The following is a 22500-nucleotide window of genomic DNA, read 5'->3' on the forward strand; positions in this document are numbered from 1 at the left end:
GAGTACAAATAGGTCAAAAAGAATCATCCCCTGTTCCCCTGAAGCACGGAGTACCTCAGGGCTCTGTTCTAGGCCCGGTTCTGTTTACACTCTATACACAGGACCTATCTGACGTCATCTCGAGGCATGGCTGCGAACACCACAAGTATGCCGACGACACCCAAATAGAGGATTCTGCTCCCCCCAGTGATTTTCCAAAAGTGGTTAAAAACACTGAGCGCTGCATTGAGTCAGTTAAAGACTGGATGATAGACAATAAACTCAAGCTGAATGACTCAAAAACTGAGGTGATGCTGTCAGGCTCAAGGCATGCTTTAAATCAGATTGACTGTACTTCCCTGACAATAGGCGACACTCAGATTGTTTCCCAAACCGCTGTTAAGGACCTAGGCGTGTACCTGGACTCTGCTCTGACAATGCAAAAACACATTAGTTTTGTTTGTAAATGTGCCTTTTTTGAGTTGCGCAAGATTTCCTCTGTCAGATCATTCCTGACACTCCAAGCCACTGTTCAACTTGTCTCCTCTCTGATCCTGAGTCGACTTGACTACTGCAACTCATTGCTTGCCGGCCTCCCCACTGAAGAACTTGATCGCTTACAGAGAGTCCAGAACAGTGCTGCAAGGCTCATTCTGCAGAAGTCTAAGAAAGACCATGTCACTCCCCTACTTACCACCCTTCACTGGCTTCCTATGAAGTATAGAATCGAGTACAAGCTCGCTCTGTTAGGGTACCGCTGTTTTGAGAAATCACTTCCCCCCTATTTGTCCCATTCCCTCAGTATCTACGAGCCATCCCGTTCTCTCAGATCCTCCTCTGAAAAACTCCTTCGCATCCCCAAAACCAGGACCAAGACCTTTGGTGAAAGAACCTTTAGGTACCAGATTCCGACCGTCTGGAACTCGCTTCCAAGTTCTATCCGTGATTCCAGCAGCCTTTCCTCCTTCAAAACCCAACTCAAAACATACCTGTTTCGTAAAGCCTTTGCTTAGCCTGAGTAGACTCTCCACAACCCTATTCTGTTTTGGAACTCTCTACCCTGCATGTGCTTTATGGTCTCTTTGTCAATGGTATCTTTGTGTGTGCGCGTGCGTGCGTGCGTGTGTGTGTGTATGTGTGTGTGTGTGCGTGTGTGTGTGTGTGTGTGTACTTTTAACATTGTACGCTAAGTTTTGCTTAGTGCTTGGGTTCTTGGTGTTATGTCTCAGTTAAACGTATGCTTTGTATGCTTGTTGATTTGTGCTAGTTTATTCTATAATGAATTTGTAAAGCGCCTGGAGCCAATTGATGGGACTCGCGCTATAGAAAAGTTATTTATTATTATTATTATTATTATTAATGTACTACGCAACTACGCAAGTCTGTCGTTTTCTACGCAAACGGTATTTAATTAAAAAAAAAAAAAAAAATTGTTTTCTTTTTCGTCTTTACACCTGTTCCTTGTCCTGTTGTGCTCTCACACCGCCCCGTCCCTGCACGCAAACGGTATTGTTTCGACTACGCATATCACAATCCGTAATTTTCTTCATCTCCCTTGACCGATCCATTTTCCAATCCATGTTTTCGGCCAGCAGTCGTTTGCTGCGTGCAGCGCGTAAAGCGCCCACGGGCGTTGCGTTGTAGCTTGTTAATGCCGAATAGGCTTCTCCAAGCAAATGCCGGGCACAACTGAAAGCGTTACTGCCAAACCATGCGGGCGTTTCGACACAATGGCTGAACGCAGAGCACACGAAAGTGAAGATGAGAACTGTGAAGAAAATGACTCCGAAAGGCCACCGACCAAAAAGAAAAAGACGAGCAATGCGCCGAACCAAGTCTTTCTGCCAAAATATCATCAGGACTACCCATGCCTTGTCTTCGCGGAAAGGAAAACATCAAGCTCATTGCACTGTCTGCAATTCCCATTTTTTCGTCAGTCAATCAATACATGTGGTAAAAAGTAGCAATCATTGTTCTTGTTGTTGTGATAGGTCGACGAGAAATTCTACACATTCAATTACAAAACTACACATTTGCCTCATTTTGCTCCCAGAAAATACACATGCAATGTTTTAGGGGTAAACAGGTCTGCTCTCGCTGTAAATTTGGGATCTGTATCGTGCGCATGTAATGATGTATGCACATGGGCGTGCTTTGAGACAGAGGAGAGTCTGCACAAAGTGGAGTCTGGGAAATAAATCCCTCTCCGAACAAGGTGGTTGAACTCGCGCCAATGGCGACAGCTGGCTTCAGACAACTGGCTTGAGTTGAAGCCAGCGCTGCTACCAACTGAGCTATCTAACCAATGGATTAATATGAATGTGCGCTAGTGTGTTTTGTATTTTGCTTCTTGGTAAACCATTCCTTACATATTGTTTTACTTTCTTGCATAGATCTTGAACTGACATGTCGTGACTTATGTTGTCAAAAGGAACAATGACATTATTTTATTTTCCCAGTCCAGATTTGTTTGGATTAAACTGTTTTATTCTAGGGCTGCTGCATATATATATAGATATTGAAATGTCAGTGATCTCTGATGTAATTGTGTTCTGACTGGAAGCATTTTATTCAGCTTTTTTCATTCGTGCCTCACTGAACAAGAGTACAGAACAAAAACAAACTACAGCAACCTGTAGGTAGTCATTACGACTGCAGGCGACACGCAATATGATATTGGCTAAGCACAAGCTCATGTACATCTTGAGGGTGGGGAGTACCAGTACCACTGGTCAGAGAGAAAAGGAATAAAAACATTATCATGTTCATTGTGATTTTAGATTGGGACAGAATAGATTCACTCTTCAATCAGTTTAATTGGATCATGGGATGTGATTGCATTTATGGTTGAGCAAAGATTTGTCCTGGGCTATAAGTACAAATGCTATGTATACACAATGTCATGGATTTTAATGTTGATTGCAGACCAAGTTTGGCCCATTGAGCGACGAGGACCGCATCTTTACAAACCTGTATGGGCGCCATGACTGGAAACTTAAAGGAGCTATTTCCAGGGTAGGTCCTTAGTTTAGCATCAGTCTGTCATTTATGTTTGTATCCATCAACCATTGGATGTTTCTCTTCTTTGAGCCATGTGAAGTCAAGAGTCATGCAAAATTAATAAAACTGTTATTATTGGTTGTAAACAAAAGGCGGGGGAGGGGGGGTGATCCTTGTGATTTAAAGACCCTTGTTGTTAATGTTACCCCAGATTCTTCTGTCTGTTTTTATCTGTGATATATATATAATATCAGTGCAGCAGAAATAAAACTGGTTGGTGTTTTATCGTTGCCCAACAGGATAATCTGTGGTAAACAGAGGGGATTGTCAGCGACTTGAGTGCCCCATGTGGTTCCACATGCTGGCGGCTGTACAAGTTTTGTTTGTTCATGTGCCCTGGGTGTATCAGAGGACCCTAAATGATACAGTGAAACCCATTTCTCAGATTTGTTGAGGTCTTAAAACGGGGTGAAATTTACAGAGGTTATGAACCGAAAATTATTTTAAGAAGGTGGATGTCTTAGATTGTGGGGTGTGAAAAGGGGTGTTCCACTGTAGCTATACATCATTGTATGTGATTGTTGTTGTGAACAGGGCGACTGGTACAAGACCAAGGAGATCGTGGAGAAGGGACATGACTGGATCCTGAAGGAGATCTCAACTTCAGGGCTGCGTGGTCGTGGTGGCGCCGGCTTTCCCACCGGTATGAAGTGGGGCTTCATGAACAAACCCTCAGATGGAAGGTACGGTTCTTATATTGCCTTTTGACAACTACCAGATTACAGTGTTCTCGATGAGCGAACGTGTAGCAAAGACCTGTATGCGTACGTGTAGATATTATGTCACCCGTGATTCACTTTCTTTCTCCAATGTTCCAAATCATACGTTGTTTGGCTCCCACCATGACGTCTAGATCTTGGCAAACGCGTGACGGTAAAACTAGATTTGATGACGTTACCTGTACACTTTCCAGTACATGTGCTGAAAAGTTCCACATTTAGATCTGTCTATTATAGCCTTTAGGTCTGGAAAGCCTCCTCTTTCTGGAAGTGAAAGAAAAACAGAAATAGCGTTTTCCGCTTGCCAAAATACCTGAAGTCGGTTATACATGGGTGGGATTCTTCCGGTATATGCCGAAAATCCGGATTCAATTATGGTCTTTTCTTTTTTCTTTTTTTTTCCGTTGAGGTTGAGGATTCATGATATTTTTCAGGCCCACCTACATGGTTATAGTCTCTCTCTCTTTTGTCCTAAAGCTGTGCCCATAATGCACCAGATTGCACAGATTTGCAGGGATCATGTTGATGCACAATTGTATTATGTAATTGAATATTTGCTTAAATTTCATCCTAACACGTTTTTTGATGTTTGAGGACTGTCTTTATGTGTGAGTGTGTTTTTCAATCTTTTTATTATTTTGTTCTTTCTTCTTGTCTGTGTGCTGATTTTTGTAACACGTTCTGATTGATGGTCTTAGCTTTTCGAGGTGAGTTTACCTGTTTCGATGTTGGGGATAACTTCTTTCATTTCTTGTTGTTTGATTACTTGTCTTTATGTTGGGGTGACCATGCAGTTGTGTGTTTTCTTATACATTTATTTAAGTTGTGCCACTTGTGGGGTGTTTTTTTTCCAGAACCTACTTTGACAGCCTTCTCTCATTTCTGCTTGTTGTTTCTTGTTTGTTCATTTACTCAGTTATCTTTTGGTTTGATTTTGGTTTGTTTATTTTCATGTATCAATCAAAGTGTATGAATTTATGTGATCTAAGTGGCACTTTAAATGCCTGTTTGGATCTCGGTTTGGTAAGTGTCTCCCTTGTTGGTTGAGCAATTATCAACTTCGTACACTTCGTACAGCCTTGGCTTTTAATTCCAGGCTTTGTTTTAGTTATATCTTTATTTAGAATTGAGATAATTATACTGCACAGTAAAACACAGATTTCAATTTGGTTTTGTGATCTATTTGTCATCTTCCCTGCACGAAAAATCGAAATGGGAAAATTATTTTGTAAGTGTTCAAATTGCTTTGGATACAGGGGCACCTGTGATGAAAGGAGAAATTGCATGTTGCCAGTCATGACATCTTTGATAACAAACAAGTATAGAATTGATAACAGAAGGTGTTTCATCATCAGAAGGATGTAACATTGCAGGTACCAGTGTGTGTTCAGATTTAGCCGGATTATTATTTTAGTTGGATATTAAAAGGCATTCTTTCATGGGAGATATTGTCCTATTATGGAAGGGGTGTCACATTGCAGATAACACTGTGTTTAGATTTAGATTTAGCCAGAATTTTTATTTTTTTTGATAATAAAAGGCATTCTTTAATGGGAGATGTCCTATTATGGAAGGGATGTCACATTGCAGGTATATCACTGTGTGTTCAGATTTAGCCAGACAAAAACAGTGCGTTCACAGGTGCATGTTGTTGTGTCCTCAGGCCCAAGTACCTGGTAGTGAACGCAGACGAGGGGGAGCCAGGCACGTGCAAGGACCGTGAAATTATGCGTCATGACCCTCACAAGCTGATTGAGGGCTGTCTCGTGGCTGGGCGCTCCATGAACGCTTGTGCTGGTGAGTGTGTTTGTGTGAATATGCGTGTGTGTGTATGTGTGTGTGTCACTGTGTGTGTGTGAGAGCGATGGTGTGAACTGGTATTTTACCAGTGACCTTTTCAAAGTGTCAGAAATGAACTCAGCTGCCACTAGTGCCAGTCAGGCCTGCTTTTTCTTTTTTTCTTTTTTAATTTTTTATCTATGCAGAGATAGGGTTCAGTGCATACTTTGACTTGTCTTTCACTGCTATGAAGAATTTTCAAACATCTGTCCTCAAGTGCTCAAAACTGAGTTCACTCGTTGTGCAATCTGCGACGACTGCCATGCATGTGTTTATAAAATGATGTTCTGATCGATCCTTGTGTTGCAGCTTACATCTACATCCGAGGGGAGTTTTACAACGAAGCCTCCAACCTGCAGTTGGCTGTCAAAGAGGTAAGGCTCCCAACAACAGTGACTACAGACTCATGTGAAGGGCTGGTTAGGGTGTTGTTCGGACATAAAGTTTGATGATGATAAATGTTGTATATCGCCCTCACAATGTTTGAGTTAAATTATCTAGTTAAATGTCAGTAGACCGTTTGATGTGTTGTTACAAAAGCTCGAAACAACAGTGATAACGGAACTCATTTAAAGGGGAGGTTTGGGTGTAGTTTGGACATAAAGTTAGAGTTGAATCAGCCATTTAAATGTCAGTTGACTACTAGATGCGTTGTTACACTATATATGTTATATAGGAAATTTGTCTCCAGAATAATATCGATTTGTTGAGGGTAATGGAGTGTTCCTGGTTGGGTGCTATGTTACATTGGTACCCCCCTTTCAAGACTGTCATCATTCTGAGAAAATCAGAAAATGTTCGTAAATTTACACAGGTTATAAACAGAAAATGTTCGTAAATTTACACAGGTTATAAACAGAAAATCAGAAAATGTTCGTAAATTTACACAGGTTATGAACAGAAAATGTTCGTAAATTTACACAGGTTATAAACAGAAAATCAGAAAATGTTCGTAAATTTACACAGGTTATGAACAGAAAATGTTCGTAAATTTACACAGGTTATAAAAAGAAAATCAGAAAATGTTCGTAAATTTACACAGGTTATGAACAGAAAATGTTCGTAAATTTACACAGGTTATGAACAGAAAATGTTCGTAAATTTACAGAGGTTATGAACAGAAAATGTTTGTAAATTTACAGAGGTTATGAACAGAAAATCAGAAAATGTTTGTAAATTTACAGAGGTTATGAACAGAAAATCAGAAAATGTTCGTAAATTTACAGAGGTTATAAACAGAAAATCAGAAAATGTTCGTAAATTTACACAGGTTATGAACAGAAAATGTTCGTAAATTTACACAGGTTATAAAAAGAAAATCAGAAAATGTTCGTACCGGCACGGTTGGCCTAGGTTAAGGCGTCCGCCCCGTGATCAGGAGGTCGTGGGTTCGAACCCCGGCCGGGTCATACCTAAGACTTTACAATTGGCAATCTAGTGGCTGCTCCGCCGGGCGTCTGGCATTATGGGGTTAGTGCTAGGACTGGTTGGTCCGGTGTCAGAATAATGTGACTGGGTGAGACATGAAGCCTGTGCTGCGACTTCTGTCTTGTGTGTAGCGCACGTTATATGTCAAAGCAGCACCGCCCTGATATGGCCCTTCGTGGTCGGCTGGGCGTTAAGCAAACAAACAAACAAAAACAAAATGTTCGTAAATTTACACAGGTTATGAACAGAAAATCAGAAAATGTTCGTAAATTTACAGAGGTTATGAACAGAAAATCAGAAAATGTTCGTAAATTTACACAGGTTATGAACAGAAAATCAGAAAATGTTTGTAAATTTACACAGGTTATGAACAGAAAATCAGAAAATGTTCGTAAATTTACACAGGTTATGAACAGAAAATGTTCGTAAATTTACACAGGTTATGAACAGAAAATCAGAAAATGTTCGTAAATTTACACAGGTTATGAACAGAAAATCAGAAAATGTTCGTAAATTTACACAGGTTATGAACAAAAAATGTTAGTAAATTGACAGAGGTTATGAACAGAAAATGTTCGTAAATGTACACAGGTTATGAACAGAAAATCAGAAAATGTTTGTAAATTTACACAGGTTATGAACAGAAAATCAGAAAATGTTCGTAAATTTACACAGGTTATGAACAGAAAATCAGAAAATGTTCGTAAATTTACACAGGTTATGAACAGAAAATCAGAAAATGTTCGTAAATTGACAGAGGTTAAATATGAATAGAAAATCTCAAAAAGCAAGGTCTTAGAATGGAGTAAGTATTAAATTGGGGGGCCTTAAAAGGGGTTCCACTGTAGCACTACCTTGATATATTGTTTCAGGCGTACGATGCAGGGCTGATTGGCAAGAACGCCTGTGGGTCAGGCTATGACTTTGACATCGTTGTGCACCGTGGGGCGGGAGCCTACATCTGCGGCGAAGAAACGGTGAGTTGCCTGGCATTTACATTGCACTGTATTGTATATCAGCTGTGACAAAAATGTGTGTTTTTTACTTAGCAATTCAAACAGAAACATGTTCATTTTCAAAGACATTTTAAAGCAACACAAAACACAAAATTGTGTCAGAAACCTGGAACCCAGTTTCAAAGAAAGATATTGTCAGAGTTTTGATGCTGTCATAACGCTAGACGCATCATTTAAATGCCTCATTACCAGCCAGTGAATCAGCATTGACTGCCGAAGACGCAGCATTCTTGTGCTGAAAAAAAAACTTGTTCAGCAAAATTCAGCTTGGCGCAGTAATTTTTTAAGCTGAGTGCAGCTGCATGCAGGTGTGTACAGCGTTTATTAGGAACAGGCGTTAGAGGGCAAATTAGCAGCTGTGTTACTAAGCTTTTTGCTATGACTGTACTATGAACACTGTGTGTTACAGGCTCTGATTGAGTCGCTGGAAGGCAAGCAGGGCAAGCCCCGTCTCAAGCCGCCGTTCCCCGCTGACGTGGGAGTTTTCGGCTGCCCAACCACTGTCGCTAACGTGGAAACCGTCGCTGTGGCACCGGTAAGCTTTAGTCATGAGCTGCTATCTGTCAAAAAATGATTCGAAAGTTGCTTGTTCACTTCAGTGCTTGGTATTCTCTCAAACTGTTCTCCTCTTTTTCTGTAAACTGTTCCATTAAATCTTAACTTGATGGCAACGTTTTGGTTTTTATGAAAACATATTCCATACTAGCATAACATCCTGAAGAAGGCAGTTTTGTCGAAATATTGAAAAGAAAAATCTAACCTGGTTACTGATCTGTCCACTTTTAATTAAACATATTTATTTATATATATTTAAGGACTCTTAAGTTGAGACTCCCTTACTTAGAACATGTTCTCAGATTTTCTGCTCAAACCCTCAGGCAGGCCATTTTTGTATTTGTGTGTGTGTGTGTAGTTTGCCAAGCACATTACTGTGAGGTGTTCAATAATATTGGTACTTTCACATTTACAGATCATCTGCCGTCGCGGGGGTGACTGGTTTGCTGGACTGGGCCGTGAGCGCAACAGGGGAACCAAGGTAAGTCAGCTGTTACATTACCAACAGTAACATTGTTGGTGAGAAGCTTTTTTGAATCACCTGAGTAAGCAGGAGAGTCCTGGGAATAAGCAGTGTTGGAGCTGAGCGTAGACAAAAAAATTAACAATGAAGTAATCTCTGATGTTTTTGAAGCCAGATCTTTGAAATTTTGCACAACGGGCACAATGGCTCAGTAGATAAGATGCTGGCCTCCCAAGCGGAAGGTCGTGGGTTCCAATCCTGGCCGCGCCTGCTGGGTTAATCAATCAATCAATGAGTCTTATATCGCGCATATTCCGTGGGTACAGTTCTAGGCGCTCTGCAGTGATGCCGTGTGAGATGAAATTTTATACGGCCAGTAGATTGCAGCCATTTCGGCGCATATTTACCTTTCACGGCCTATTATTCCAAGTCACACGGGTATAGGTAGACAATTATTAACTGTGCCTAAGCAATTTTGCCAGGAAAGACCCTTTTGTCAATCGTGGGATCTTTAACGTGCACACCCAATGTAGTGTACACGGGGGGAGGTTCGAACACCGAAGAGAGTCTGCACACAAAGTTGACTCTGTGAAATAAATTTCCGCCGAACCTGGGATCGAACTCACGCTGACAGCGGCCAACTGAATACAAATCCAGCGCGCTACCAACTGAGCTATATCCCCGCCCCAAGGGGTTAAGGGTGGAGATGTTTCTTAACTTCCAGGTCAACTTATGTGTAGACCTTGTCCCCCTTCGTGTGTACACGCAAGCACAAGACCAAGTGCACACCGAAAAGATCCTGTAATCCTTGTCAGAGCTCGGTGGGTCATAGAAACACGAAAATACCCAGCATGCATCCTTCCGAAAGCGGCGTATGCTGCCTAAATAGCTGGATAAAAACTGTCACACATGTAAAACCGTTGTGCTTAAATATGAGTTTTAGCCCAAGAAGAAGAAACTAATTCAATTGCACAGTTCTAGGGTTTGACGATCTCCCGACATGACCCCAGTTTCTTGTTACAGCTGTTCAACATCTCAGGCCAAGTGAACAACCCCACCACAGTGGAGGAGGAGATGTCGATACCGCTGCGAGAGTTGATCGAGCGACACGCAGGGGGTGTGATTGGCGGCTGGGACAATCTGTTGGCCGTCATCCCGGGCGGCTCCTCCACTCCCCTCATCCCGAAAGAGTGAGTGAACACAGCATTCACAGGTTCTGTTGGTGTTGTTGGTGGTGTATATCTTTTGTTTAACCCTTTAGCTGCCTGTAGACCGCGGTCCTTACTTGAGCCCAAAGTCGACTTTGCCAAGAATTTTTTGTTTGTTTGCTTAACGCCCAGCCGACCACGAAGGGCCATATCAGGGCGGTGCTGCTTTGACATATAACGTGCGCTACACACAAGACAGAAGTCGCAGCACAGGCTTCATGTCTCACCCAGTCACATTATTCTGACACCGGACCAACCAGTCCTAGCACTAACCCCATAATGCCAGGCGGAGCAGCCACTAGATTGCCAATTTTAAAGTCTTAGGTATGACCCGGCCGGGGTTCGAACTGATGACCTCCCGATCACGGGGCGGACGCCTTACCACTAGGCCAACCGTGCCGGTCTTCGCGAAGAATAAACTTATTTAAACAATTATAGCCACATGGTCTTGCTGCAGATGTTCCTGATGCTGAACATTCTTTACTTTCATCCTTGCATCTGCAATCATCCCAGTATCTGCAATCAACATTTTAAGTCGTGAATTTTATATGGATACTGTGCTGTAAAGCATGTCACTCTTGAACTTATATGGATACTGTGCTCTTAAAAATGTTAAACTTTCTCTGTGTCACCAGTGTGTGCAATGACGTTCTGATGGACTTTGATGCGCTGGTTCAGGCTCAGACTGGTTTGGGGACGGCCGCTCTAATTGTGATGAACAAGAACTGTGACATCGTGCGCTGCATTTCACGCCTCATCGACTTCTACAAGCACGAGAGCTGTGGCCAGGTAAGATAACTGGTTTTTTTCTTTCTTTGCAATTTTCTTTTTTGTATGTGCAATGGTACCCCCCTTTTGTGACCTTCAAAAATCTTAGAAAATAATGTCTTCAAAGGGAGATAATTTACAGAGGCAATGAACAGAACATCTGAACAAAGGGGGTCTTAAAAAGAACTATGTATAAACTAAGGGGTATTAAATGTTGGGTTCCACTGTACAGGATCTGTGGTTGCCAGCATAGTGCAGTAGTGGCGTTAACCGGTAATTACTGGTATTTTACCGGTTGAAGTTAGAAAATACCGGGGACAAAATTGGCTGCCGGTATCACCTACCAGTTGATTTTTAGAACTACCGGGGTTGTTTCGCTGGTAAAACAACAAAACCAGTACTCTAGTTGGACTCTTACTGGTTCCAATGACCAGCCTACCGTTTTTTTCTGGACACTTTGCATCGTTAAAGTTTGTGTACCGGTTTGAACAAATACTGGCGCCATCACTGATAGTGGTTGAACCTTGCCTAGGAGGCAGTATATTTATACTCCATGGTTTTGTGCAGTAACTCTGTTTCACTATAGCTGGGTAATAAAATAGGTCACTTGGCTGTGTGAACCATTGGTTGGGCTAAGACTATAAGTGCTGTGTACAGGGAAGGGTTGCTGCTAGCTCAAGTTCTACTGGGAAGAATCCACTTGAATTTATCAGGGATGGGACGATAAAGTATGAAATGTACTCAAGACAAAATGAAATTATGTAGCAGGATTTTAATATCTGAGAGAGAGAGACAGATGATGATGATGATTGAACTTTACTTTACAAGGATAGAGGTTTAAGACTACCCTTTTGTCCTTTGTGAGAGAGAGGGAGGGAGGGAGGGCTGAGAGAACTCAGAGACAAAGAGAGAGAGAGTTGATAGTGAGTGAGCAAATCTACATACATTTATCAAAGCTATTCTTAGTGTGGTAAATGTTTGTGGTGAGGCAGCAAGGGGTTATAGTCGTTACAAGTTTGTTAACATGACGCGATGATGATTGCTTGATGCTGTTTGCAGTGTACGCCATGCAGGGAGGGAGTCACATGGATGATGAAGATCATGCACAGATTCAGTAAGTACTGTGGTATGCTGCTAGGTTCCTTTGATCAACTGCAGTCAGATCCTTATTGTGACAGCCATGTGGAGTATTTTCTTCTTGCTTAAATAACAATTGAAAAACTAGACGAACTATAACCTTCTGAACGACTTGGATACAAACAGACCCACAGTGTGATCATGCATTTGTTTGAGGATGTGTGTGTGTGTGTGTGCGTGTGAGCATGCGTGCGTGTGTTCTGCTCCTTCTTGTTTACTGCCTTTCTTTTTGTTGTCTCCCTGTGTCACAATCTTAAATTTTATACATATATAGATAACTAGCATGAAATTTGGTCCAGACTCATGAGATCAAACACCTGAAGTTTCATACAATATTACTTGTCATGATCCACATAAGATTAGTTTGAATATAGAACCAGATGGGCAAATGGGAAATAGTCCAGTCTTGTATTTAAACACCTGAAGTTTCATACATTTTTATACTTGCCATGATCCACATAAGTGTCACTTTAATATCAGGATTGAAAATGAGTTTGAATATAGAACCAGGTGTAAGAATGAAGAAAAAGACGTGACTGTGTCCAGTGAAAGTTGTGCATTCTGTGTGTGCAGCGTCGGGCAACGCTCGCCCTGAGGAGATTGACATGCTGTACGAGCTGAGCAAACAGATCGAGGGACACACTATCTGCGCCCTGGGGGACGGTGCCGCCTGGCCTGTGCAGGTAGGATTTTTATTACATTTTGTCAAGGTTTGACTACATTTGTCTTTACATAGACGGGGAATTTAGACGAGGGTGGTTGTGTGTGTGTCTGAAGGTGTAGAGCAATTCAGAGAAAATTACTTAACCGATTTTCGCGAAACTTTACATGAGAGTTTCTGCAACTGATATCTCTAGATGTTTTTTCATTTTTTCCATAAATGTTTTTGACGACATCATATCCAGCTTTTTGTGAAAGTCGAGGTGAATCTGGGTGTGTAGGTGCAGAGAAATTCAGAGAAAACTACTGGACCAATCTTCACGAAACTTTGCATGAGAGATATCCCCAGATTTGTTTTCTCATTTTTTCCATAAATGTCCTTGATGACATCATATCCGGGTTTTTGTGAAAGTTGAGGTGGATGTGAACTTCAACACGAGGTTGTTGCATGTTCAGTGGGTTTTTTTTTATGGTACGCCAGAGAGTATGGTAAGTGAGGTTTGAGTTTTGCGTCTTGTGTTTTGTACATCTTTATACAGTGGAATCCCCCTTTAGAGACCTCCGAATCCCCCCGCGGGTTAGGGGGAAGAATTTACCCGATGCTCCCCAGCATGTCGTAAGAGGCGACTAACGGATTCTGTTTCTCCTTTTACCTTTGTTAAGTGTTTCTTGTATAGAATATAGTCAATTTTTGTAAAGATTTTAGTCAAGCAGTATGTAAGAAATGTTTAGTCCTTTGTACTGGAAACTTGCATTCTCCTAGTAAGGTAATATTTTGTACTATGTTGCAAGCCCCTGGAGCAAATTTTTGATTAGTGCTTTTGTGAACAAGAAACAATTGACAAGTGGCTCTATCCCATCTCCCCCCTTTCCCCGTCGCGATATAACCTTCGTGGTTGAAAACGACGTTAAACACCAAATAAAGAAAGAAAAGAAAGAGACCTCCTCAAAATAGAAGAAATATCTGGTCTTAAAAAGGGGGGGGGGGGGGGCTTAAAATGAGGGTACATTTACTCAGGTTATGAAGATTAAAGTCTGAGAAAACAGGCCAGCGTCTTAAAAGCAGGGGTGGGACTTTTCCGCGTTTCCGCGGACACAACTTACGAATTCCGCTGGAGTAATCTATTTTTCCGCGTCCCATTTCATCACAGTACACATCACAGGAAACGGTCGTCAGCAACTCAAACTTCTCTGTTTTCTTTTTATAAGAAAATCTGACTTTCTTTGTGGCCCTCTGACCCCGCCCCCTCCCTCTGTAAGGACCCCCCCTCCATAAGGACCGATTTTTGTCAACATTTTCAAGGTCGCTAGAGAGAGGTTCCTCAGTTTCTATAACTTGTTGACTGAATGAAGTGGAGAGAAGTGAAGATGGAACAAAACACTGGAGGCTTGAGAGTTAAATTGTGCTCACTGAAAACTCCTGATAACTAATACAGTAAAACCTGCATATAGCGGACCCTTATTTCGGCGGACACCTTAGCATAACGGACAATTCAAGTGAGGACGGATGTATTTTACTCTCAAAAACACCTTAAAAGAGCGAACACTTCAAAGGCGCGGACGCGGACACCCTTTTTTGGTCCCGATTGGGTTCGTTACTTGTCAACAACGGACAAACCCTTGAAGCAGACAGCTTTTAGCAGACGCTGGTCCGCCATCTTGGTTCTGCAAATACAATCTCGCTGGCGATGTGAACGCGCGAGAAGCTTATTTTGTAAGCCAATGACAGCACTTGAAAGAAGTTGATTTTTGTATGGTGCACGCTCATTGGTCGATGCTGTGAACTCACAAACATTTCGGGTTTCTACTTTCTGTACTGTGATGCATCTTCGTCTCATCCTTCGTCTTCGTCTCATCATGCCAAAACGAAAAAATTTGACTTTAGAAGAGAGAGTCGATGTCATAAAGACCGTTCGAAAAGTTGCTGATGAGCTGAATTGAGGAAAAACTCAAATTTCCAACATAAAAGCTGATCGAACACAAATTCTCAGTCAGTGGGACTCCGGTGCCAGATCGACGGCAAAATGTGTAAGAGAAGAAAAACAACCTATGACGAGTTGAACGAAGAACTCTTCGAGTGGTTTTCAACAGCTCAATCAAAGAATCTTCCAGTGAATGGCCCATTGTTTCAGATAAGAAACCGATTGTACCGCTCTCTCTCTCTCTCTCTCTCTCTCTCTCTCTCTCTCTCTCTCTCTCTCTCTCTCTCTCTCTCTCTCTCTCTCTCTCCTTTTCTTTGAACAAAAACAAAAAAAACAAAAAAAACTTGAGGGCTTCAAAACTTTGAGTTTTAATAATCACTGTGGCAAAAAAGAATCAGTGACTGTTGGGTGTTTTTTTTCTCAAAAAAAATGTTGGCGCATTCATATTCATAAGAAAGGACACCTTGCTACAAAGGACAGTGGCAAGGCTCCCCAAGAGCGTCCTTTGCTCGCAGGTTTTACTGTAGTCATTTTGAGCTTCAATGCATTGGATCATACTATTGCCAGTATTAGAGTAAGTATGCACCATTACAATGTTACCATTAATTGTTGTGTGAAAGTTTGTTTGGTTGGGTGGTTTTTTTTGTGTGGTTTTTTTTTTGGGGGGGGGGGGGGGGGGGTTGAGGAGAATGTCTTTTACCTGATCCAAACGAGTTGAATTTTAGTCTCAGAATGCACCAGATTGCACAGATTTTAATGTACCATTTAAAAAAAAATCGGGGGAGCATGCCCCCAAACCCCCTAGTCACTTTCCTCTTTTTTCATCACAAAAGAGTCCCGCCCCTGTAAAAGGGGGGGAGACTTAAATTGAGGGCACTGAAAACAGGGTGCCTACGGTATTGCTCATGACATTATGTAAGTGAGGTTTGGTTTTGTCGTGTGTGCAGGGGTTGATTCGACATTTCCGACCGGTACTGGAGCAGAGGATGGCTGATTATGGACAGCAGAAAAAAGCCACTGGTTAATAAACCGGTGTCTAGGAGTTCAACCTATAGTCTCTGCTGTATGCCAAGCAGTTGTGTGACCGCCATGTGGGCAGAGAACTGTGTCGTTTTATCTCTCTGTAGTATTTATGTGGCTAGGTATTGACTCTCAACGTTGATCTGTGACTGTTTTCGACCAAACACAGTTGTATGGACTCTGTCAAAAAACAAAACAAAAACCCAGAGAATTAAAGTGTGTGTTTGTACTCAGACAGCTCTATGGACTCTGATAAAAAGTGAATTAAAGCGTGTGTTTGTACCGTACACCAATACAGCTCTAGTTTGCATGCTACACGGAAGACTTGAACCCAAGAACCATGCTTGCAGAGAGCCTAGGAAGTTAAGGGTACATGTATATTTTTTAACAAACAATACAGCACTAGTATTAAACCTCAGAAGAGAGCACGGATTGAGCCTAGCTTTGGAGACTCAGTTCTTGTGCTTGTAGTCATTTTGTGTACTGAGGAAGGCTGTGCTAGGACCATTACGGTCACACAGCAGCCAACATTTGTGTCTTTGTTGGAAGAAGAATCTTGTTATATTTGTCAGATAAATTGATAGGTTAGGTTGGAACCCCATTTTGTCTAGAAACCAGTTATTTTCATCAAAGAAAAAAATGTGTGTGAATTGATTGTATGGCTATTGAGGGGGGTGTTTGTTTATTTTTGTTTGTTTGGGGTTTTACATTTGAATGTGAACTTGATGCAGTAAGTCACTGGTATGGATTGTATCAGGATTTTCTGGCCGCGGTGAGCTCTACTGTTAAAACAAGCAAAAAGCTATTTAAAAAAACCACATCTTGCAAAACAATCTTCAACAAGTACAAGGGAAAGGAGAATACAGTACAAACTACTTAGCTGGATTACAGTTGTTATAAATATCAGATTCACTTGTGTCATGGGATTCTGAAGATTAAAAGAATGTTACTGTGACTGTATTTTATGTTTGATGTGACTGTGTGTGGAATGGTGAGATGTGATGTGAAAATGAGAGAAATGCATTTGTGTGTGTGTGTGTGCGTGTGTGTGCGTGTGTGTGTGTGCGTGTGTGTGCGTGGTGTGTGTGTGTGGTGTGTGTGTGTGTGTGAGTGTGGGTGTGTGTGTGTGTGTGTGAAAATACTGTATACATAGTGACAGGGAAGGAGGTGTGTGTGTGTGTGTGTGTGTGTGTATGTGTGCATGCCTGCTAACTACCTTTCAGATTAGCATGCTACGTTGTGGCCAAAATTCGCTGTGCCCAAACAGTTACAAGCATGAAACAGTGTCCCTAGTTGATGTGAAATCTGCTACTCATTTCTGTGTAAGTGTCGGAAAGAATGTTGTCCACACTGAAAAGTACCAGGGCAGACACACTCTAATAGTCATGATATCTTTTTGCTTTTGTTTTTTGGTCTAAAGAAAGTTGTTAAAATGTGTTGAGTTTGAGATAGCATAAATGTGAGTGTGCGATTGAATTTAAGACTAAGGACATACAGCGATCTGAACTGAGGTTTCCATAATTATAGCCACTTCACGTTTTGAAGGTTTTGTCTAGCTATCATTTCTTCAGGATTGAAAACAAGTCGCGTAAGGCGAAAATACAATATTTAGTCAAGTAGCTGTCGAACTCACAGAATGAAACTGAACGCAATGCAACGCAGCAAGACCGTATACTCGTGGTCCACCGCTCACGGCATAGGCAGTGAAATTGACAAGAAGAGCGGGGTAGTGGTTACGCTATGCTGCATAGCACGCTTTTCTGTACCTCTCTTCGTTTTAACTTTCTGAGCGTGTTTTTAATCCAAACATATCATATCTATATATTTTTGGAATCAGGAACCGACAAGAAATAAGATGAAAGTGTTTTTAAATTGATTTCGAAAAAAAAAAATTGATAATAATTTTTATATATTTAATTTTCAGAGCTTGTTTTTAATCCGAATATAACATATTTATATGTTTTTGGAATCAGCAAATGATGGAGAATAAGATAAACGTAAATTTGGATCGTTTTATAAATTTTTATTTTTTTTTACAATTTTCAGATTTTTAATGACCAAAGTCATTAATTAATTTTTAAGCCACCAAGCTGAAATGCAATACCGAACCCCGGGCTTCGTCGAAGAGTACTTGACCAAAATTTCAACCAATTTGGTTGAAAAATGAGGGCGTGACAGTGCCGCCTCAACTTTCACGAAAAGCCGGATATGACGTCATCAAAGACATTTATCAAAAAAATGAAAAAAACGTTCGGGGATTTCATACCCAGGAACTCTCATGTTAAATTTCATAAAGATCGGTCCAGTAGTTTAGTCTGAATCGCTCTACACACACACACAGACACACAGACACACGCACATACACCACGACCCTCGTTTCGATTCCCCCTCGATGTTAAAATATTTAGTCAAAACTTGACTAAATATAAAAAAGAGATATCATGAGATCACTGCAATTGTTTGTCATGTAGAGATCTTAGTTTCGTTCAATTTCTCTCACAATATGTGCTCAAATGTTAGTCTGCAGACTGAACTTTAAAGAAGTTAAGTTGTGTGTCTGATGAATTATCTGCCCCTGGTAGCTAATGATGAATTATCTGCCCCTGGTAGCTAACATTTCAAAACAGTATAGCAACCTTTAACATTGATCAGTCTATAACGCCAAATTGGTCGGATTATGAGGTCTCATTTTGCATTTTGCGAAGACAAATATTTATTAGGACAAACCTAAAATTACTCAAATATCACACAGTCATAGCAATGGAGTAACAGTTATTGCTAAAATACTTAGTTTACCCGTTTTAGTGACGTTACGTACGTCCACTAATTGTCAACACTTTAAATTTGTCGGACTTTGCGTCGTTTTAATTTTCACAAGATAAAACCGGGATCTTCTATTTATGACGGAAAAAGTATATATATACGCAACGAAACAATTCGACAAATGCAGGTACACACAATGTTATGTCTTTGTTCATATTACCCAAAATAACGCGTGACCCTCAATTGAAGAATGGCCCTCGTAAATTGTACTTGTAGTCAAACTTCGTTACTGATAAATTTGAGTCTGTGACACAAATTTGAAGAATGCATACTTTATTTTACTGTTGAGAAGACAATTTAAAAACTAAATACGTGGGAGGTGTGTGTGTGTGTGTGCGTGCGTGCGTGCGTGCATGCGTGCGTGTGTGCATGCGTGCGTGCGTGTGTGTGTGAAAGTACTTCATAACTTTTGACAGGGAGGACTTTGCGGTTGTGTCTGAATGACTGCATGTCGCAAAACGCAACAATTTAATATAGTTATTAGTCACACACACACACACACACACACACACACACACACACACACACACACACACAATAATATATGCAATTATTCGTGATTTCGCATGTGTACGAAATAGTTGCAATTTAAAATGTCTGAAATAGCCAAATAGGTTGAAGGAACATGAAGAAAAAACAAACCACCAACCAATGTATGAAAAACACAACTGCTTTTAAAATTGTATAGATTTTTAACAAGACAACTCAGCCAAAATAGAACAGAAATAGCATTGCTGAAGACGTAAATGGAATTTTTTAATGTTTTTTTTAAACAGATGAGTACACCAGCATCCAAATGAGATTAGAAAAACACGAACAAAGAGAAAACTATTAAAAAAAATGTAAACAAAAACAGTACTGTATTCCTCATGTAACAGTAACATATTTTGATTTCCAAATACTACGATCTGTTTTATTCTATTCAATACCTACACAATGAGAGACCTAGCTTTCAGCAGATCGGCTAGAGATAACATTATAACGTCTGAGTGAATGTATTTATAAACAAGTCGCGTAAGGTGAAAATACAACATTTAGTCAAGCTGTCGAACTCACAGAATGAAACTGAACGCAATGCAATTTTTCAGCAAGATCGTATACTCGTAGCATCGTCAGTCCACCGCTCGTGGTAAAGGCAGTGGAATTGACAAGAAGAGCGGGGTAGTAGTTGCGCTGAGAAGAAAAATGAGGGTGTGACAGTGCCGCCTCAACTTCAAGTTTACAAAAAGCCGGATATGACGTCATCAAAGGTATTTATCGAAAAAAAGAAAAAACATCCGGGGATATCATTCCCAGGAACTCTCATGTCAAATTTCATAAAGATCGGTCCAGTAGTTTGGTCTAAATCGCTCTACACGCACAGACAGACACACACAGACACACACACACACATACACCACGACCCTCGTCTCGATTCCCCCTCTATGTTAAAACATTTAGTTAAAACTTGATTAAATGTAAAAACACCGTCCTGCATCATTCATGTAACTGTAAACATGTTGAAGTTCCTCGCCGGGCTGCGTCCGTAAGTATTATATATTTATTTTATTTTAATTTTATTTGACAACACAATTCAACACACCACAACAAAAGGAGAAAGGAGAGATAGCAAGAACGCCGTCAAAATATATCTATGAAAAAAGAAAATAGTAATGATAAAAACAAACAAAACAACAAAAAGCAAACAGCAAAAAGACGATGAATGCAAACACAAATATAGATATAAATGTCGCACTTCTCTCGTTTTAAGGAGATGAACGAATTTCACAATTACTTTCAAGGAAGACGGCAGTTTCAATTGATCCGAAACGCATGATAATAGTACATAGCTTTATATAATATATATATATATAAGAAACATTTTTTTAGGACTTCAAAGTAGCAGAATTTGGAAAATGTTATGCTTAACAAGCCGTCGACCTTTAGTTATGAAAGTAGCTTTTTAAAAATGTATGTGTTATCTCAAATTTGCTCACCTGACGTTGATAATCTCAGGAATGTTATCGTAATGCATATTCGTAAAACCCTTTTTCGGTAGCAAGACTTACGGAAAACTTGTAACTTTTACATTCATATGACGGCAAAACTCGGAATGAAATTTTGTGTGCACTATTTAAATTTATGTTCTTATTGCGTTCCATCCATGCTTGATAAGGTCATATTAACTTAAAGAAAATGTCATGAATACTACTATTCAAATCAGCTCTACGCAATAACCACGCATACAAGCTCTAACAAAAAAACTTCATATTGAAACATAAAATCAAAACTTGACTAAATGTAAAAAGGGTCACATTTAATTAGCTTCAAAGATGTGACGTAAAAAGTGTGATGTCAAAGAAAAATGACGACAGCCATGACCAAGGCCAGCACCAATCCCAAGACAGGTCGCACCTTTAGAGAGCCCGATCCTAAAAAAAAAAGATTGGTATACATTTATCAAACATCTTTTTTTTCCATTTTCTTTCTTCGTCAAAACCACAAAAACTTACCATCAAATCACTGAATCTTTCATAGCTCCCTGATCACCAATTTACTCAAATGTTCATAGCTCTCTTAGCTGGAAAAGTTTAACACTTGTCTTGCTTTTACCAGTAGTTCGCTATAACTTTCATAGTTCCCTTAGCAATGAACCACAAGACCTTTTATAACTCTCTTCCCAACGAATCTGTACACCTTCATAGGTTATTACCAAACAAATCACTACATTTTATCTTATCCCTTAACATAACAATCACTAGACTTTTCATACCTTTCCCACCAGCAAATCTCTGGACCGTTCACACATCTCTTGTCAAATGATTACTATTCGCTTGTTCATTTCAATGCTTGTTGTTCTCTCAGGTGCCAGGAGACTGGTTCCGAATAACTCTCCCTTACTCTATTACACATGTCGTATGTATTTAGAGCGCTTACTTCCCTTTGTTAATCAAATGATTACTGGACCCTTCATTGTTTTCTTTAAAATGAAAATCACTAGACCTTTACTTCCTCTCATGCCAATAACCCACAAGACCTTTCATAGTTCTCTGACCAGCAAATTACTAGATATGTCATACCTCTGTCAAGAAGTAATACATCTGACCTTTAAAAGCTCACTTGTCTCCCCCCCCCCCCCCCCCAAAAAAAAAAAAAAAAAAAAAAAAAAGTTATCCGCATGGCCAGCAGCACATTACACATTTTAAAGTTCTCTCACCATCAAATTACTAGACCTTTCGTAGTTTTCTAACCAGCAAAACTTAGAACTTCAATAAAAAAAACAGAATTACGAGCAAATCACTAAACCTTTGATAGTTCTCTTACCAAGAAAAGAAGATCCTCTCGCAGCAACGTTCTGTGGTCGTGTCGTTGTTGTTGTTGTAGATGTAGTAGATGTTGTTGATGCTGATGTTTTCGGCAGCGGATTCTCTGCATTTTCAACAATGTCTGGTTCTGCGGTGTTTACTGAGTTTTGAGTTGTTGGTGGCATCGTGGTGGTTGTCGTTGGCGGCGATGTTGTTGTTGTAGTGGTGGTGGTGATGGCTGGGGTTGAAGTAGACATGTCAACTTCTGTGGGTGTTGGGTTTGTTGTGTCGTTACGGGAACCAGTATCTTCTGCTGCGGTTGTCGTGGGAGGCAATGTAGTTGTAGTGGTAGTAGTTGTAGTCGTCGTTGTTGTGGTTTCTGCTGGCAGTGAACCTGTAAGAAAACAATGCTTTTTCAGCCAACAATTTGTAAAAGGGGTACAGTTAAATAGTACCTTATTGTGTGCAATATGTATTCCCAAAGGAAGGATAAAATCAACCCTTTTGAAAGATCGTAGATTTATTTTTTTTTTCTCAGTTTATCAGATTGCCTCGACCTGTATTGCAGAAAAACTAAAAAACGTTCCTGCAAAATCAGTTTTGCCTTCCAAACCTCCAC

General features: G+C 40.4%; 2 protein-coding genes across 2 annotated transcripts in view; one reads left to right on the plus strand and one right to left on the minus strand.

The window, feature by feature from the left end:
* LOC138980418 (NADH dehydrogenase [ubiquinone] flavoprotein 1, mitochondrial-like) overlaps positions 1-16729 on the plus strand; it is an 18765-nt gene extending 2036 nt beyond the window's left edge. Inside the window, exons 3-14 of the mRNA XM_070353287.1 lie at positions 2905-2994; positions 3574-3722; positions 5422-5555; positions 5907-5971; positions 7898-8002; positions 8451-8576; positions 9012-9077; positions 10083-10249; positions 10903-11056; positions 12095-12149; positions 12746-12855; positions 15702-16729. Coding sequence (XP_070209388.1) covers positions 2905-2994; positions 3574-3722; positions 5422-5555; positions 5907-5971; positions 7898-8002; positions 8451-8576; positions 9012-9077; positions 10083-10249; positions 10903-11056; positions 12095-12149; positions 12746-12855; positions 15702-15779 — 1299 coding nt within the window. The 3' untranslated portion in view covers positions 15780-16729. The remainder of the gene's footprint in view (positions 1-2904; positions 2995-3573; positions 3723-5421; positions 5556-5906; positions 5972-7897; positions 8003-8450; positions 8577-9011; positions 9078-10082; positions 10250-10902; positions 11057-12094; positions 12150-12745; positions 12856-15701) is intronic.
* A 2603-nt stretch (positions 16730-19332) lies between these two features.
* LOC138980421 (uncharacterized) overlaps positions 19333-22500 on the minus strand; it is a 25311-nt gene continuing 22143 nt past the window's right edge. The window contains exons 18-19 of the mRNA XM_070353289.1: positions 21901-22275; positions 19333-21008 (exon numbers count right to left, since the gene is read on the minus strand). Coding sequence (XP_070209390.1) covers positions 20932-21008; positions 21901-22275 — 452 coding nt within the window. The 3' untranslated portion in view covers positions 19333-20931. The remainder of the gene's footprint in view (positions 21009-21900; positions 22276-22500) is intronic.

Source organism: Littorina saxatilis, linkage group LG11, assembly GCF_037325665.1.
Source record: "Littorina saxatilis isolate snail1 linkage group LG11, US_GU_Lsax_2.0, whole genome shotgun sequence".
NCBI classification, from domain to species: Eukaryota; Metazoa; Mollusca; class Gastropoda; order Littorinimorpha; family Littorinidae; genus Littorina; species Littorina saxatilis.